Below are 18,298 nucleotides of genomic sequence, written 5' to 3'. Positions count from 1 at the left end.
TAATGAAGTTTTTCAAAACTTAAACTTATAAAAAAATTATTTGCGATCAACTATGTCACAAGAAAGATCAAATGGATTGACTATGTTATCAATAAAAAAAGAAATACTTGAAAATCTTGAATATAAAACTTTAATAAGTGATTTTGCATCTCAAAAAGTTAGAAAAATTAATTTTAAATAAAAATAAAAATTAAACAAAATATTAAGAATCTCTAATTAAATCAATCGCTTAAGGCTCCATATTGTGAAGAGCCGGCCTGCTCATTGGTACATTATTTGACCTATGTTACAGTTGTCCAAATCATCTTAGCAAATGGAAAGATAAAACAAGAAGACGACTCAATGAAGCAGAGTGTTCCACAGAAACATGAACAAGAAACCATTTTGTACCCAAGCTAATGTTTTGTTTCACATACTGGACATCAATTATGGGCCGGATACAGGCCTTAGTCATCAGGATAAGGCCCATTTGGATCGCCTCATGAGTCATGTCCACTTTTGTTTGATAATTGACTGTTTCCTCTTTCTATCGGTCCCTAACTTGCGTCAGTGCAGAAGCAATTAGCTGCCTTATCCGTTTCAAAGCAGTGGTAGGCGAAGAGTGCAGATGAGCTCACTGGTAAATTCATTCAGCTCATGCACTCCCACAAACTTCACTCCATCAACTGCTGCTAGATCTAGGCTGCACGCACTAATTCATTCCACTGCTACAGCAGAAACATCATCAACGAGGAGGATCGAAATCCAAAGTGGCCACCATAAAATTAGCAGCTCTGATTATCACCAACCGTCGCTCCGATCAAATGGAAATCCAACCTCAGTTCTGGGGAGGAGAGAAAGCATAGTTGGTTGCGGCTTCTGTATGAGCCTTCTTGACGCACTGTTCTCGCAAGCGCAGCCCAGCGCCGCAGCAGCCCAAGTCGCTCCCTGCGAACTCACACTAGCTCCTTCAGGCCTCGCCTTCTGTGATCAGGTTGTGGGGAGTGGCCCTAAGGCGTCCAAGGGAAAGCTGATAAAGGTATTTCGCGAGGAATTAATCAAGCCTACCCTCTTTCTTTTTTCCTCTTGTATTTATTGTGGAATGGATAAATGGATAGGCACATTACGTGGGGAAACTGGAGAACGGGAAGATATTTGACAGCAGCTACGATCGCGGGAGACCTCTTACGTTTCGCATTGGGGCTGGGGAGGTAGGCTTGAGTTTCTGCCATGGTGCTGTCATTGGGTAGGGGTTATTTAATAGTATTTTCAAAAATTTTAGAACTAGAAATGAAAATTAAAATGGGGGATAAGAGGTCTTAAGTTCGATTATGAACAAACCAAGTTATGAAGTGCAATTATATGAATCTTGATTTGCAGGTGATTAAAGGGTGGGACGAGGGAATTCTTGGCGGCCAGGGTGTTCCCCCCATGCTTGCTGGTACAACCAATCACCGATAAATCTATGGATAGTATTTTCCCCCACGAATAGAATTCTTCTGAATGCGTAATGTTTATCTCTCAATTCGTTGGATCTTAGGTGGAAAACGCACGTTGAAACTTCCTCCGGAACTTGGATATGGCATGCGGGGAGCTGGCTGCAGGCAAGGTAACCCATTCCTCAGATTGTGCCAAATGAGTATTTTTGGATCAGTGATTTTTGCCTATACATTCCTTAGAATGAAGTATGTGTGTGTGTCTCAAAGAGGATAAACAATAAGAAACACAAGGAAATGCACTATATGGCTAGAAAATTAACAAATTTAACATTCAATTAATTCAAATTCTGACGTTCTCCCAGGTTGTATTGCTAAAGTTTTATAAAATATAATGTTTACAGATTAAATGACACAACATGGGGTCGTAGCAATGAATGTTTGAAGTTGAGTGAGTTCAATTTAATTATAATACGTTTTAAATGAACCTATGTGTTTTTAACAATGTACATAGTTGTATTTGATAGGGATATTGATATCGTATATGTCAAAATACACATAATCCGGTGATCATCATACTCATATATGTCAATAACAAAATCATCGAAACTAAGATTAAAATGTCCTAAAAAGCAATAAGATGAAGCTATGTTGAGGTCGATAATTTTTGATAAATTTTCTTTTCAACTTTGTTAACCTTTGACAATTTAATAATAAGAGCTTTGCAAATGCCCAAATATTCTAAGTTTCAAGCACATTTTGCATCGTAGACTTCTCCTTGAAATGCTTTGTAAGCATCAAACACAGTGCTTAGAGTGTTAGTGTCGACACCAGATCTTGGTCTAGGGGTGTCGATGAATAGGAGTTGCATGGCGATTTTCCTTAGATATGAAGAACGAAAGGATGGATCAAAGACTCTAAGAAGATATAAAAGATTGAAAAAGTGAAGTCGCCATTTTTTTATTTTTTTAAAAGGAAAATGAAGAAAAAAACTCTGACAGGTGCACAACATAAAGAATAAGGGTTCGAGAGTACACTTGTACATAGGGAAGGTAGTGGATTAACCATTCTAGGGAAAATCAATCCACTGACATCCCTATTGACACTCATTCTAAGAACGGTTACCACTATGTGTGTGTGTGCGCGCGTATGCGTGTGCGTGCACACCTTAAACAAAAGGGGAGGGGGAAAAGAAGGAAAAAGTTTTCGTTTTCAATCTTCCAAAAAAATAAACATTGTCTAAGAGTCCCAACAATAGAGTTAGAAAACCCCGGTATGCTCCTGCTTGAAAAAGGGTTGGCCTCAGGTAACCCAACACTACAAAAAATAAGGTTATTAGTGACGATTTCAAACCATCAGTAATAATCAAAAAACCGTCACTAATAGTATTAGTCACAGTTCGATCATTATTAGTGACGATTTTAAATTAGTAACCATATTAAATACTTATTAGCGACGAATTATACAAACTGTCACTAATAGTGGAGCATTAGTGACGAAAAAAATCGTCACTAATTGCCTACGGCTGTCACTATAAATTATACATATTCTTGACTCAAATTTGTCACTAATACGACGCTATTAGTGAAGGTCAATAAATCGTCACTAATGTTACTCTTTTAGTGACAGTTATTAAAACTATCACTAATAATGCGTTATTAGTGACGATTTTTATTAATCGTCACTAATATTATTGACTTTTTCACAGTTAACATCCATTATTAGTAACGACTTATAGAACCGTTACTAATATGATACTATTAGTGACGTTTTTAATTCGTCACTAATACCCTAGGAAACGTCGTTAATATTTTCCCGAAATAGTTTCTGCACGAAAAGTGGTTTCCTGCGATGGTTTAAGCGGGAAATTTGAGTTTTAGTAATGGAGTATTAGTGACAGTTTTAATTTCGTCCCTAATACTTACACTAGTAGTGACGGTTTCTAAAAACCGTCACTAATAATGATGAAATTAAAACAGTCACTAATAATTTCGTCACTAAAAGTCAATTTTTTTTTTTTGTAGTGCAAAATTTTTTAAAATAGAAAGGAAAAAAGGAAAAAAAAAAAAAAAGATGAAGAAGTTGTGATTAATTGCAATAAATGAATTCAAATATGGTTTTAAAATCTGAGCTCATTGAAAGTCAACATCAAGGGAATAAGTGGGTTGCATATAATTATTGATTGAGTTGTGGATTAATGGAGGTTATGATTAGGATTCCATGATTGAAATCGAAAATTTAATGATGATGGGGTTGAAAATCTCCCGATCGAATTCATGGTTTTAATGGAGACGGAAGTTTAAATCTTTGATTGAAATCAAGGAATTAATAATGATGGAGTTGAAAATCTCTTGATTGCAATCAAGGTTTTAATGGAGATGAAGATTAAATTATTGATTGAAATCAATCATTTATGGTAATTAGGATTTATATGAAGGTGAAAAATTGAATCCTTGATTGAAACCAAACATTTAAAAGTGGAGTTGAAAAATCTCTTGATTGACAACTAGGGTTTAAATGGAGGTGAAGATTGAGATCTTTGATTGAAATCAAACATTTAATGGTGATGCAGTTAAAAGATGTCCTTATCATAATTAGTTTTTTAATAGAGATGGAGATTAAGATATTTTATTAAAATCAAGTATTTAATGGAGTTGAAAAATCTCTAGATTACAATAAGAGTTTTAATGGAGATGGAAATTTAAATTCTTAATTGAAATCAAGTATTTAATGGTAATGGGGTTGAAAAATATCTTGATTGAAATCTAGGAGTTATGGAGATGGGGAAGATTTTCAATCTCCAATCAATCATTGAGAAGGATTTTAAAAGTAGAAGATATTTAGGGTTAAAAAACGAGAAGTTTCCTTTCGAAAAGAGAATATTTGGCAAAACAAAGAGAATTTTGAAAAATATTATCAGGTTTCATCATTGGTCAAAAAAGAGATTTAAAAAATAAAAATAAAATTCTCTTTTAAAAATGGAAGTTTTTTTTTTTTAAATAAATGAATTTGATGCTTATCCTCCATGCTTCAACCCCGTGGTGTAAGCACATACTTCCATTCACCCATACATGTTTGAGGAGAAGTACTCAAATTGTGCGTCAAGAAGGAAGGGAGAAAAGATGATATCATGAAGGTTAACAAGAACGCTCTACTTTTTTAAGATGAATCCAAAAGTGTAGTTGAAAATTCCAATTTTACAGAAGTAAAGTGACCAAATATGATAATAAACCAAAAAAGGCAAGTGAGATTATTATACGCATGCAACTAGACTAAATGCAAGTAAATGAGGAGCTTTCTCTAATTTCAAAGTCAATCCTAACATTTTTTTACCTTTTTTTTTTTTTGGCTTTTCTATATTTTTAAAAATTTTAAATATTTTTTTTGGAATTTTTAAAGAATTATTTGCATTTTTGTGTTTTTTTTTTCTTCACAATTTAGTGCAAATAAAAAAATATATAAAAAATAGAAGAAGAAAACCTAATCTATTTTCAAATAACAATAATAATAATAATAATAATAATAATAATAGTAATAGTAGTATTATTTATGTTCATAAAATTTACTCACGGTCTTATCATCCCACCATAAAGACTTATGTAAAAGTTTTCAAAATTAGAAGTAAAATAAAAGGAAAAAAAAAAACTATCCAATCATTTGCAAGAAAATAAATGGAGTAATAATCATTTTTATTATCTATCATAAAGACTCATGCAAAAACTTCCCTAATAAAAATTAAAATAAAAGAAACTAACAAAAAAATAGAAAAGTTAATGGCAAAAACTTATTTATATTCACAAAATCTATTCATGGTCTTATTTCCCACGATGAAGACTCATGTAAAAGTTTTCAAAATTAAAAGTAAAATAAAGGAAAAAAAAATTATCCAATCATTTGTAAGAAAATAAATGGAGTAATAATTATTCTTATCATCCATCACAAAGACTTATGCAAAAGCTTCCCTATTGAAAATTAAAATAAAGGAAATGAACAAAAAGGTATAGATCATTCAAACAGTTAGAAAGAAACAAAATTCAACATACTTATTACACACCAAAAAAAAAAAAAAACTTGCTTTATTTTTTCTCTCTCATTTTCTCTCCTTAGTTGGTTATTATTAGCCTTGGTGTATTTCTAAGAGGAGGGGGGTGAATTGGGTATTTAAAATTTCTTCTTAGGTATGTTCAAGTCAATAACAGTAATATTCAACCTAGGGTCTGTTTATATACTCATAAATCCAAATGCGTAGATTCATAAAATGAACGGAAATTAAATCATACACAACATTCATAAAATAACATACACATGCAAAAAATAAATTACGGAAAAGTAAAGTGCACACACGATATGTTATCGGGGTTCGGCCAACTGTGTCTATGTCTCCGCCTTTAGCTCGCAAGCCCGAGGATTCGACTAATGCTCACTTAACTGGTGGAGTGACACCGATTACAACTAGGTCAATTAACTGCGCTGACCTCAACCAACAATCGCACCTTATTAGGACGGTGCATCTAACTTTCCTAACCAGGTCTAAGTCAATTCGGGATTATTCCACAGGGCTAGTCTCCCTCTTCAAGCCCACACCTGGAATACAACAATCAATATAATATTACGTACAAATAAATGCTTCTTAACTACATAGACTATGTACCGATTTAGCACAATATAATCAATGCACACCAATCATGTAAGAATTATAAGCTCAATGGTGTTTATATGCAAACAACACTCAATATAGTGATTTTCTCAAGTCAAGCACAAGAATGTTTCTACAAGCTAGTCTTTGAAACTAAGTAGTGATAAAATCTTAATCTCAATTTAGGGTTTCAAAGATTCAAACCAATAGCAATTTATAATATCTCAAAATAGTTTTCTCAACATCATAGTATCAAGAGATATTCAAATCAGAGCTTATAAAAATATTTTTGCACAATAAAAAATATAAGCCCAAATGAGTTTTGCAATAACAATGCAAAGACTCACTTAGCTATAAGATTTTTCCCACATAAAGATTTATCAAATAAAATCAGGGGGAAAATCCTTTGCTTAACCCTCAAATAAAAATCATAATCACAATAACAAGAGAGGGTTTTTAGCAATCTAGAATGATAAATAAAACACTCACAATGATTGATTTCTCAAAGGAAGTAGAATAGTATGAGTGTATGAGGTTTGTATAGAAAAATAGGGCTTGGGATTTTTCAGAGAATTTTTGCCTAATCTTTTTGCTAATCCTTGCTAATCTAAGCAAATGAGCCCCTATATATAGAGAATGACAAAATTATGTCCGTTGGGGACACCAGGGTAATTCTTAAAATTATTTTAAAAGTGTTTAGAAAAATTAACCCTCTTTAACCTATTTTACCTTGGTTAAAAAATAAAACAACCCGAGAGTTGTGGATGCCCAATCCAAGGTTCGGGTGCCCGAATAGACATAGTGCAAAAATGTGTTTTTGAAGTTCAGTCGCTTGAGTATGGGTTCAGTTTGCTGAACCAAGGCGATTTCCACAGTGTCCAAGATTCAAGTGCTTGGTCTAAAATTTGGTTAACCGAACTCATGTGTTCAGTCACCCGAGACCCATTTTGAATGTAAACGTTCAGTTGGCTGAGTTGGTGAAAAGGGTTAGCTCAGGGATTCGGTAGCTCGTAGACGTTACGTCATTATTGTTTCGGCTACCTGAAACCAAGTCAACCTATTGACTTTTCAGCGGTTCGATCGACCGAGGTTTTTTTAACACTACGGATTCGGTCACCCGACCTCTCACAATTTTTCCTATTTAGTCCAATTCATTTCAATTCTTTCCCCTGATAATGTAAGTGATTATGGAGACTATTTTGTGCATTTGTGTAAGGACTTAAGGTCTTTCTAAGGTCTATAAGGACACCGAAAAAATCCGGCGTTAGTCGACCAAAGGGTGATCCCTAAGGCCAATCTACGGTCTTTGAGCTTATAGTCCTACATGTATGATATGCATTAATATTACAGACCTTTCCTATATTTACTATTACAAACCCGAATTGAGCAATAATATAAATTACAACAAAATAAAACTTCAGGGTCGTTATACTTTGAGTCTTTATGTGCCATCAATTTATTTGCTAATATGTACCTGCACACAAACTCGAAAGTCATCAAATACCAAGAGTATTTATCATTATCAAAACCGGGTATAACCTATAAAGTCAACAGTTATGACTACTGCTTTAACCCCTTTATGGCCTTCACTTGTGAGCATGTTAGTACACGAATCCTACCAGCGATAACTAAGTCACTCCAAGCTTGGTTCTCCCCTTCGAGAGGCTCAAGTAATGCAATAAAACAACGAAATGCTCAAATATATTCATATGAAAATACAATAAAAATCACATCCAAGGCATCACCATAGAATTTGTTAAAACATGATTTTAGATTTCCAAAAATTTGAAAAAAAAAAACTTGAAATAAAACATAAAAAATGAGATTCAATACCTAGAAATAGGGAAATGATAGGCCTCCAAGATTTGATGACCTAGAATTAACATATCCCTAAAAGAAAGGCGACTGATCTTAGAGGTTGGATGTCTTTGAATTGACTTGCCATTAAAATGATAGACCTCGAGGATTTGAAGAGCTTGAATTGATTTGAAAAAAAAATGAGTAGTGTGTAGCGCAAGTGATAAAATGAAATAATGGTTAAAACAAAGAATGTACAATGCTTACCTAAGAGACTCATCAGCTAATGCTTGAAACCTTATCATCACCCATGAATTGTTGATGCCTTTAGTATGCCAAACTATGAGGGGTCAATATAATTTCCTAATTGAACATGTAAATACTTGACTTTCTATCATGTTTCTTTTGTGTTTCTGAAAATCTTTGAACCATTTGGAGACTATATAACTGTTGTATGAATCAAAGCCCAAAACTAATTGCCCCAATTACACCATTAGGTGAATGTCATCTTTGAACTTGAGTTTAGCCAAAAAATTACATTTTTTTTTCCTTTTCAAAATAGAATGAGCCAATATATCATGGGATTAGTTCAAATAATATGTCAAGATAGTAGCTTGGGATAAATCTACGCGAAGAAGAGGTTGGGTACCCATAGATAAACATTGATTACAATAATATCACCTTCCTTAATCACATAGCTAGGATGGCAAGTGCTTGGAAATCACTATCACACTCTTTATAAAACCATATTGAAAAAAAAAAAAAAAACCACCTCAATATTTCAAATAAGGTTAAGCTGATTCAATCCTTACTAAAACAAAACTACTCTAGTGTCATGGTGTGAGCTATTCTTCTAGCTCTACTTCTTCTCCTTGATTGGTTTTTTGGATTTTGGATCAAGATAATAAGAAGCGATGGGTTGGTTATTAGTTCTATTTCTATAGTAATTAGTTCGTACCATGGACTAGTCCATTTTTGTAAATCCTAATCCTAACCCTAAACCTTAAACCCTAAAACCTTAAACCTTTAACCCTAAGTTTGTTTTTATTTTCTTTTTCTTCTTGAATGCCCATTTTCCCGCTTGGCTTTATTTCCAGTTTTCACCAAGAGTTGGCTCATGTTTGTATGATGCAATATGATTCCAAACTTGATTATGTAACAACCATGCTAAATCTATTGCAAAAAAACATGAATCTTTAAATGAAATTTCAATAGGACGAAACGTGGCCAATGGCTACAAAACTCTCAAAAATAAAGGAATGATAAGCTTAAAAACTCACCAATGTTCATGTGCTCCGATGCTCTTAGATGGTGATAGTTTGATTGAACCTATTGTCTAGTAATAGGTTGCCTATGTACCCATTGTGGGATCAAGTCTTGATGTAGTTCGTTCAGGACTTAATTGGAAAAGATGATAAATCCAATCCGAAAGGAATTTCTTTTTGGTTGTAATGAGGTTGGGGTTTGGGATAGACCAAGAAAAGGTATAGGTTCAAAGAAAATTTTTAGGGTGCTGAGGATGGTCAAGGATCACCTGTTGCTTTCACTTCCTTAGCTTTGATCATTTGTTCTATTTTCTATTGCATTATCCTTTTGACCTTTGGCTATTCTTTACTTTTTCACAACCCTTTTGTCAATTTTTTTTTTCTATCTTCCTTTTTCATAAAAAAAAAAAAATACCCCAGTGTTGGGGAGCTTTGCATGAAATCCCCCAATGTTGGGTGATCCTTGGATTGGGTTTTCATGAAAGGATAACTCAGGTTCAAAAAGGGTTAAGCAATGGGATGTTTCAATATAGGAATAGATGAAATGAGGGCCTTTTGTAATCTTAGATCTCATCCATTCCCAGCTAAAATTTGAAATAGATGTAAAAATAACAGAATAATTTTGGGACCACCCTGAAAAAAAAAAACAAAAAAACAAAAAAAAAATCATCACAAAGGCTCAATTGTCTAGCAAAGGATGACATATTTTAAGGATGTGGATGTAGGATGATTGCTTGCCAATTGGCCATCCCTTATAAATTCACATTTTAAAGCAAAGAAATCACACAACTTGTCCAATCTAATTTGGACAAGCATAAGATTTTTGAATGTGCCTTTCTTGTATGCTTGGTGAAGATGGTTAATAAAATCATTTTATGAAAGTACCATTAATCTTATTAAAATTCGGGGGGTGTGACATTAATGAGACACTATCTTTCCTTCTTCTAGTCAAGTTAAGGAGCTCAACTAGAAATTCAACTTCTTTCCTTCTACCATGGAATAGTTCATAAGTCTATTATTGCGATTAATATTATATCACAAGGTGCAAGGTGACGATTTGTAGAAAAGAGGGCTAAAAAGTGCATACATACTAAATGAAATAATAATCACATTCCACAAAATAGGGAAATGGATAACAATAGAGGCTCTCTTGGATTCAAAAATGAAAGAAAAAAAAAAAACATCTGGCTCAAAAAAATAAAAAAAATAAATATTTTCTTATTAAAATGAAAAATTCATTGAGGGCCATAAGCTTAGCTGCTAGTGGAAAAATAGTTTGTAGTTGAATGACCGCATAAAGGTGTAACAAGGAAAAAAATAACTAGATCAAACTTTCTTCTATTGATACCACTTTGCCATCTTCATACTGTTCATAGAAGGATCCCCATGATTTGGAAATGGATTGATCTTGACATTTGAAGTTTCTCCTTCCCTAATAGGGAATCTCAAGACATTATCATCGATAAGATCTTGTATCATGTGCTTCAATATGGTGCACTTCTCAGTGGAATGTCTCAAGAATTTATGTGGAACTTGCAAGTTGCATTATATTTGTGCCACTTTGTGAGAGGACTATGTTGACTTTGATGTATTCCCAAGAGGGGGGTGAATTGGAATTTTAAAACTTTTCCTAAGTTAAGTTTAAATCCACAAGCAGTATATTACAACCTAAGGTCTTTCTAAAGATATGTCAATTACCCAACACAATAAACTGACCAGATAAATAAAACAGTTATATTAGACTCTATATTTCTCTATCATTCAAAGCATGTATGTAAAATAATCAAGACAATAGACGATAACATACATGTATGAAAATTTAAAGTGCGGAAAATAAAGGAACACATGATATGATATTGAGGTTTGGCCAATACTGCCTCCATCCCCTCCTCAAGCTCACAAGCAAAAAGATTCACTACCTTTGCTCACTTACGGGTGGAGCGACACCGTTTACAACACTCTCTCCTTACTAGGTAAGGGAAACCCCAGGTCAAATTTGCAGGGTTGACCCCAACCTTAACAATCCACTCCTTCGCAGGGCAGAGTACATCCTCTTCAGGCCATGCCTGGAATACAACAAACGATCAATAAAAAATTTGTGTACAACAAAGATGCTTCTATCCTAAGCAATACGTACACCAATTAGCACAATACACTCACAAATGATGTGATCTTAAGTTCAAGTGAGATTTTGTTAACCAATGTGTTAACTCTTGTGTATCAATATGTATATGTGAGAGTGAGACCTTTGATTTCAAAATAATATATTTGCAATATGAATATTCAAAGAATCTCTACAACCTTAAGCAAATAATTCAAGAATATATATTAAATACTAAGCACAATAGATATTTGGGTTTAAGCTTGCAAGTAATGTAAATATCAAAAGTAATATGCAAGCTTTTGAAACTTGCAATAAGGATGCAAGTTCTCAAGAAAATGCAGAATTTTCCCAAACAATATTTAAGAATGAAAATACAATGGGAAAACTTTAGTTTTTTTTTTTTTTGGAAAAGAGGGCGCCACCTCCATTTATTTATTAAAAAACTCTCACTTTTGGCGGAAGAATACCGTGGTTACAAGTTAAAACCAACCAACCAAATTAGAACAAACAAAATTAAACATAACTAACTAAAGAGATAAAAACATAAAAACAATCAAAAACAAAACGAAATACACCAAACAAAACTCTAGAGATGAACTAATGACGAACGAAAACAAGACCCCACCTATCTATCCGAATGATACCTTTAAGATAACGTGGTAGAAGGTGTTGTTCTTGGTAAATTACATTATTTCCCATTTCTCTTTCTTTAGCAAGAAAATCAGTCGTACTATTGCCTTCCCTATATTGATGCATCACCATGACATTCACTCCTTCTAACTCTGCCACGAACTCTTCCCAAAATTCCCAAAGATACCACAAAGTACATCTACCTTTCCGAAGCCAATCAACTACAATTCGCGAGTCACTTTCAATAATCATATTAACATAATGCAAACATTTACACAAATGAATTCCTTCCCTGATTGCTTTTAATTCGCAGTATTTTTCGTACCATTGCCAAAATAACTTAAAAAAGCCGATTTTACCATGCCATGGCAATCTTGAATAATTCCTCCACCTCCTGAAATACCTGGATTGGTCCTACAACTCCCATCACAATTAAATTTTATCCACCCTACTGGAGGTTTAACCCATGAAATAATTTTGGTGAGAGGTGGGAACTCTTCTTTTTGGTTCGACAAGTGGCTGTCATCAAGCCCGTTATTTGTGAGCACTAAGGATATTTTGAACAAGAAACTGTGTATTAAGGATTTCTGGTTAAATAATAATTGAAACTCTGATTTAGTTCGGGAATTGGTTGGTTCTGATAAAACAAGGGAAATTTTACAACAAGTGTCGACAGGTAAAAGTGGGTAGGATATTTTTGTCTGGAAGCCTGCCCCAGACGGTAATTTTTCTACAAAAATGGCTTAGGAGGCAGTGAGGAGCAGAAGTGATAATTTTTTTGTGGAATGACTGGTTTTGGCATTCTTTATTGCCTAGAAGAATTTCAATGTGTTTATGGAGAGCCTGGTTTAGATGTTTGGCAGTAGATGATAGAATTCAGACCAAAAGAATATCGATGGCTTTGGCTTGTGATTGCTGCGTTCAGAGAAGTCAGGAAAATATTGATCATATTCTTTCTTTAGGAGAGGTGACTTCAGAGGTTTTACGTCGGGCTAGTGTGGCATTGGGGATTCCTTTCCAACGATCTCTTCCTTGGAAAAATAAAATGGCAAATTGGTTCCACTATGCAAAAAAATTCACCTATTAAAGGTATTTTAATCGGGCTAATTCCATGTTTGATTACGTGGTGCCTCTAGAATCGAAGATGTAAAGCGAGAATGGAAGAAATTTATCAAAGTGCAGATCAGATGTGAAGAAGTGTTCGATTCTGGGTTAGTTTTATTGCTGAGAGCACCATTTCTTTTCAAAAATTGAAGAAATTAGACACTAAGATTTTGAATGAGTTTCATATTAAGCATCAGGGAAAACTTTAGCTTACTCTCAAAAATTAGTAGACAATCAAATGCAAGTATGGGAGAGTTCAAGCTTGTAAGTACTATGAGATTTGCTCACGAAAATGCACACTTAACCTAGCTTTGAAATGCAAACAATATGCTAGTGAAAAAGGTGAGGAAATATACTCTTTCTAAAATATAATGAAATGTACATAAGAAAGAGTTTTAAACAATATGCTTGTAAAAAATATGGGAGTATGAAATATTTAGCAACAAAGAATTTGAGAGAAAATTTTTTCTAATTTAATGCTAATCTTGTTACTAATTAGGGCAAATGAAGGAGTATATATAGGCACTCCCAAAAATAGAACCGTTGGGGACACGACTGGTATTTTTGAAAAAGATTAATGATGAATTAATTGCGTTTAAGCACTTAAAAATTCGATAAACAGAAAGGTTCAATTGACCGAATTAAAGGGTCGGTCGACTGTCTTGACAGGTTCGGTTGGCCGAGTATTTGGCTGGTTGGCTGAGCCCTTACATATATTCAAAATCATTTAAGGTTCGAGTTGCCGAGCATATCTCCGGTTGGCTAAGCCATGGGTGATATTCCGAACCTTCGTAGGTTCGGTCAACCGAGCTATTTTTTTAGCTAATTTGGTTGGTCGGCTAAAGGCAATGAAAAAGTCCCTAGTTTAATGTTCGGGCGACCAAGGAAGTTATGATCATTTTTGGTCGGTCGACCGAGACCAAGTCAAACCATTGACTTCTGGTCTGATTGGTCAACCAAGGCATTTATAACGCCATGAGGTCAGTCGACCGAGCACCTCGAAAAGTCAAGTTGTGCCCTAATTTTGACCTCAAAAGAGTATCCCTATTTATGTAAGTGTTGTCTTTTTTAATTTGGGGACCTAAAGTCAACCTAAGGTCATGTTCTTGAGCTTAAAATACACATCATGCATGTAATGCATTATTACAACCCAATAGCTGAATTAACATGCATTTACAATACAAAAAAAGTGTCTTCTACTCTTGGTCCTTATTTTCCTCAAGAAATAAGCCAGGAGTATGCGCGTTAAGATCCGTTTTGGCTTCCATTTTTCTTTCCCTTATGTGTGATCTGAAATATGGACTTGCTCACATGCTAAATGCACACATATGTAACTTGTGCTTTTGTCAGCATCAAAACAAAGATCTGGCTCAAAAGGTCAACAAACTAGACTTTGGAGGGACAGGGGCAATTCTTCCTTAAGCCACCAACTCTTGATACAACTCGAGCAGTGGGAGAAGTAAGGCATTAATTTATTTATTTGGTTAAGTGGTCTTAGAGGTATCTTGGTTCCAAAATTAGGCATAGGTGGCTTGTGGGTAGATAGATGAAGTATGGAACTGGTTTGATGCTATGTTGCTCAAGACACTGATTTTTCCTCCTCCTTTTTTTTTTTTTGCTTTATTTCCTTACAAAAGGTGCCTTTCTATTCATGGCATTAAATGGGACCATATAATCCACCAACTTGCCTATTTTCAAGCTCATTTGCACCTTCTCCTCCCCATGGTCATGACTTCTAGAAAAAAAAAAACTCCGCCATATCTTTGTTTCCAATTGGTGGCTGGACTTGCACTGCCATCTCTCTCCAACGCCATGCATACTCTCAAAAGGTCTTAGTCCTTTTCATTTCCGTGCTTTCTAACTATGACTTGGTAAAGGCTATGTTAGTGTTGAAACGACATTGTATCAGGAAGGCATCTGCTAATTTTTCTACTTTCATACCCTGTTTTTTTCCTGACAAGGCGCACCATTGTAAGGTTGGTCTAGTGAGGCTTTTATGGAACACATATATTAGCAACTTGTAATTTTTCGTATGCTTCATCATTTTCCTTGCATACATTTGCAAATTAGTCTTTGTGCACCTAGTTCCATTATATTTGTCAAACTCTAGGGTTTTGAACTTAGCGAGCATGTTCAGATTAGTAAATAGCATAGTTCCTCAAATTCACACTCTTTATAGTTTGGACTTCATCAGATACTTCTAAAAAATTTCTTTAGATAAGCCATCCAATCATTTCCTGAAAATTCATCTACTATCTGATCTTTCTTTGCTAGTACTTGAGGCATACAGAGATCGAGAGGTTGATCTCCCCACTGGTTGACCTTGAGGCTAAAGGAATATGGTCCTTTGCGGCCTTTCCTTTCACCAATGCCATTAATTCTACCAAGGCTTTTTCTAAAGCTTCGATCCTCTTGTCAAAAATCCCTCACCTGGTTGCCCCTTTTAAGTACTCATCTCCTTAATTAGTCTTTGATCGGGCAATGGTAGGGTTGCATGCAATGAGCTAATCCTAACTTGAGTGCAAAATTTTACCTTGAACCAGCGGTAGGGACACGAAAAATATACAAAAATCAAATATCAAAGTAGTATGAAGATTCAAATTCAATAATCCCAACTGTAAAAAGGGAACCATTACTCATATATAAGGTGACCCCATCATTTGAGTCATTGAATTCATGGTCCAAGCAAGGGCTTTTGCCCTACGATGATTACACTACCTTTGCTGCATGAAACCAAAAGGAGGGTTTCACTATTAAATCTTCTACATCACTCATCCCAACAAGTTATGATATGGCCTTAAAGAATAACAACACAACAATTAGCAAACATGATGAGGCTCTTAGTGTCCTAACTAAATATGGCGACAAGGTTCACATGTTTATCATTGCCGACTTTATACTAGGACGAAGTGAGGTTCAAGGTACTAGCGTAGGACTTCTACTCTATTTCTTGAAACTCTAAAGGCTCTTAGACCATCCTTGCTTGTGCCATTAGTGGTTAGCAAGGTCCCTCGTTTTAGTCATTAAAGACTTTGAGTGGACAAGGTTCATTTTGGGTGAGGGCTTGTGCAATGTTAGTGGATAGTGTGTGCTAGAGCCATAATAGTTATAAAAATAAGCAAACAAAATAAATCAAATCACACAGTTTATACAACCAAATACATAAAAAAAAAAAAAAAAAGGTATAGAAGAATCTATATAACGAATTAGGCAAATCAAGACTAACTCAAGGAATTAGTAAAACGACAACACACATATAGGAAGTAGCTCGATTCTCTAAGTGTCCCCAATAAAGTTGCTAAGCTGTCGAGATTGGATTCTCGTCCAGTGGTGCCAATGAATGGCGGTTGCATAGCGACTTCGCCTATATAAAAAGGTTGAAAGGATGCCTTTATTATTTTTTGTAAAGGGAAAACAAAGGAAAAATTCCTAAGAGGTCTATGACATAGAGAATAAGGGTTCCAGAGTACACTTGTGCATAAGGAAAATGGTGGACTAGCCATCTAAAGGAGATCAGTTAATCAACACCCCTATCGACACCCTTTCTAAGAACAGTTATCACTTTGTGTGTGTGAGCAACTTAAAGAAAAGAAAAAGAAAAAAGGAGGAACCCCTTTTCAATCATCCAACAAAATAATCATTGTCTAAGATGCCCAACAAAAGAGTTAGAAACCTCAATATGCTCTTGCTTGAAAAAGGGTTGACCTTATGTAACCTTAGATTTTTGAAAACAGAAAGGAAAAAAAAAAGAAAAAAAAGGATGAAGAAGTTGTGATTGATTGCAATGAATAAATTTGAAGATGGTTTGAAATCTAAGCTTATTCGAAGTCAACATCAAAATTCCTCAATTTAGATCAGGGGAATGAATGGTTTGTATGTAATCATTGACTGAGTTGTGAATCGATGGAGGTTATGATTGGAATTGCATGATTGATATCGAGAGTTTAATGATGATGGGGTTGAAAATCTCTTGATCAAAACTAGGCTTTCAATGGAGATGGAAGTTTAAATCTTTGATTAAAATCAATGATTAAATGATGATGGAGTTGAAAATCTCTTGATCGCCATTAGGATTTTAATGGAGGTGGAGATTAAATCCTTGATTGAAACCAATCATTTAAGGGGGATGAGGTTGAAAAATATCTTGATTGAAATCAGGGTTTTAATAGAGGTGGAAATTGAATCCTTGATTGGAATAAAACATTTAAGGGTGATGAGTTGAAAGATCTCCTGATTGGTAATCAGGGTTTATATAAAGCCGAAAATCGATTCTTTGATTGAAACCAAACATTTAAGAGTGATGGAGTTGAAAAATCTCCTAATTAACAATCAGGGTTTAAGTGGAGGTAAAGATTGAGATCTTTGATTGAAATCAAAAATTTAATGATGATGGAGTTGAGAAATTTCCTAATTGGAATTAGGGTTTTGATGGAAATGGTGATTGAGATCCTTAATTGATATTAAGTATTTATTGAATTGAAAAGTCTCTTGATTTCAATTAGAGTTTTAATGGAGATGGAAATTTAAATTCTTGATTGAAATCAGGCGTTTAATGGTAACAAGGTTGAAAAATCTCTTGATTGAAATCGAGGAGTTTATGGAGACAGGGAGGATTTTCAATTTGCAATCAATCATTGAGAAGGATTTTAAATGCAAAAGATATTTGGGGTTCAAGAACAGGAAGTTTCTTTTCAAAAAGATAATACTTGACAAAACGAAGAGAATTTTGAAAAATATTACTAGGCTTCGTCACAGCAAAAAAAGAAAGCAATAAAAGATGTCTCTTTTAAAAATGGAAGGTATTTTTTTTTAAAAGAAATGGAATTACAAGTTTATCCTTCATGCTTCAATCTCATGGTGTAAGCACATTTCTCCATTCACCTATATGGCTCAAGGAAGAGTACTCACATTGTGTTTGGGGAAGGAAGAGAAAAAAACACCACATAGTGGGATTCTTTCACTTGTCACATCATAAGTCAAGATGACATCATGGAGGTTAGCAAGGTTGCCTATTTTTCTAAGATGAACCCAAAAGTGTAATTGAAAATTCCAATTTTATACAAGCATGATAATGGACCCAATAGTGTAAATGAGATCATTGTACGCATGCAATCTAGACAAAATGCCTGTGAAATAGGAGCTTTCTCTTGAGTTCAAAGTCTATCCTAGCATTTTTTATATTTTGTTTTTTTAAAAAAAAAATTTCGAATGCATTTTTTGATTTTTTTTTTGGAATTTTGAAAACTTATTTCCATTTTTTTTTTTTAACAATTTAGTGCAAATAAGAAATATAAAAAATAGATGAAGAAAACCTAATCTATTCTCAAATAATAAAAATGATAGTAGT

At 34.3% G+C, this 18,298-nt stretch overlaps 1 protein-coding gene across 5 annotated transcripts in view; it reads left to right on the top strand.

Annotated features, from left to right (window-relative positions):
* Positions 1-354: 354 nt before the first annotated feature.
* LOC131160150 (peptidyl-prolyl cis-trans isomerase FKBP13, chloroplastic) overlaps positions 355-18,298 on the top strand; it is a 30,121-nt gene continuing 12,177 nt past the window's right edge. For 4 of the 5 annotated variants that reach the window (XM_058115515.1, XM_058115516.1, XM_058115513.1 and 1 more), the window contains exons 1-4: positions 355-1,018; positions 1,098-1,190; positions 1,360-1,420; positions 1,520-1,588. In XM_058115515.1, the coding sequence (XP_057971498.1) occupies positions 608-1,018; positions 1,098-1,190; positions 1,360-1,420; positions 1,520-1,588 (634 nt within the window). In that variant the 5' untranslated portion in view covers positions 355-607. Of the gene's footprint in view, positions 1,019-1,097; positions 1,191-1,359; positions 1,421-1,519; positions 1,850-18,298 lie in introns of those variants that run through there. The other variant, XM_058115511.1, reaches the window with a different exon arrangement.

The sequence above is a fragment of the Malania oleifera genome, chromosome 7 (genome assembly GCF_029873635.1).
Source record: "Malania oleifera isolate guangnan ecotype guangnan chromosome 7, ASM2987363v1, whole genome shotgun sequence".
Taxonomy (NCBI): domain Eukaryota; kingdom Viridiplantae; phylum Streptophyta; class Magnoliopsida; order Santalales; family Ximeniaceae; genus Malania; species Malania oleifera.
The sequence above is the reverse complement of the archived record's forward strand: the minus strand, read 5'-3'. Positions and strand labels throughout refer to the sequence as shown.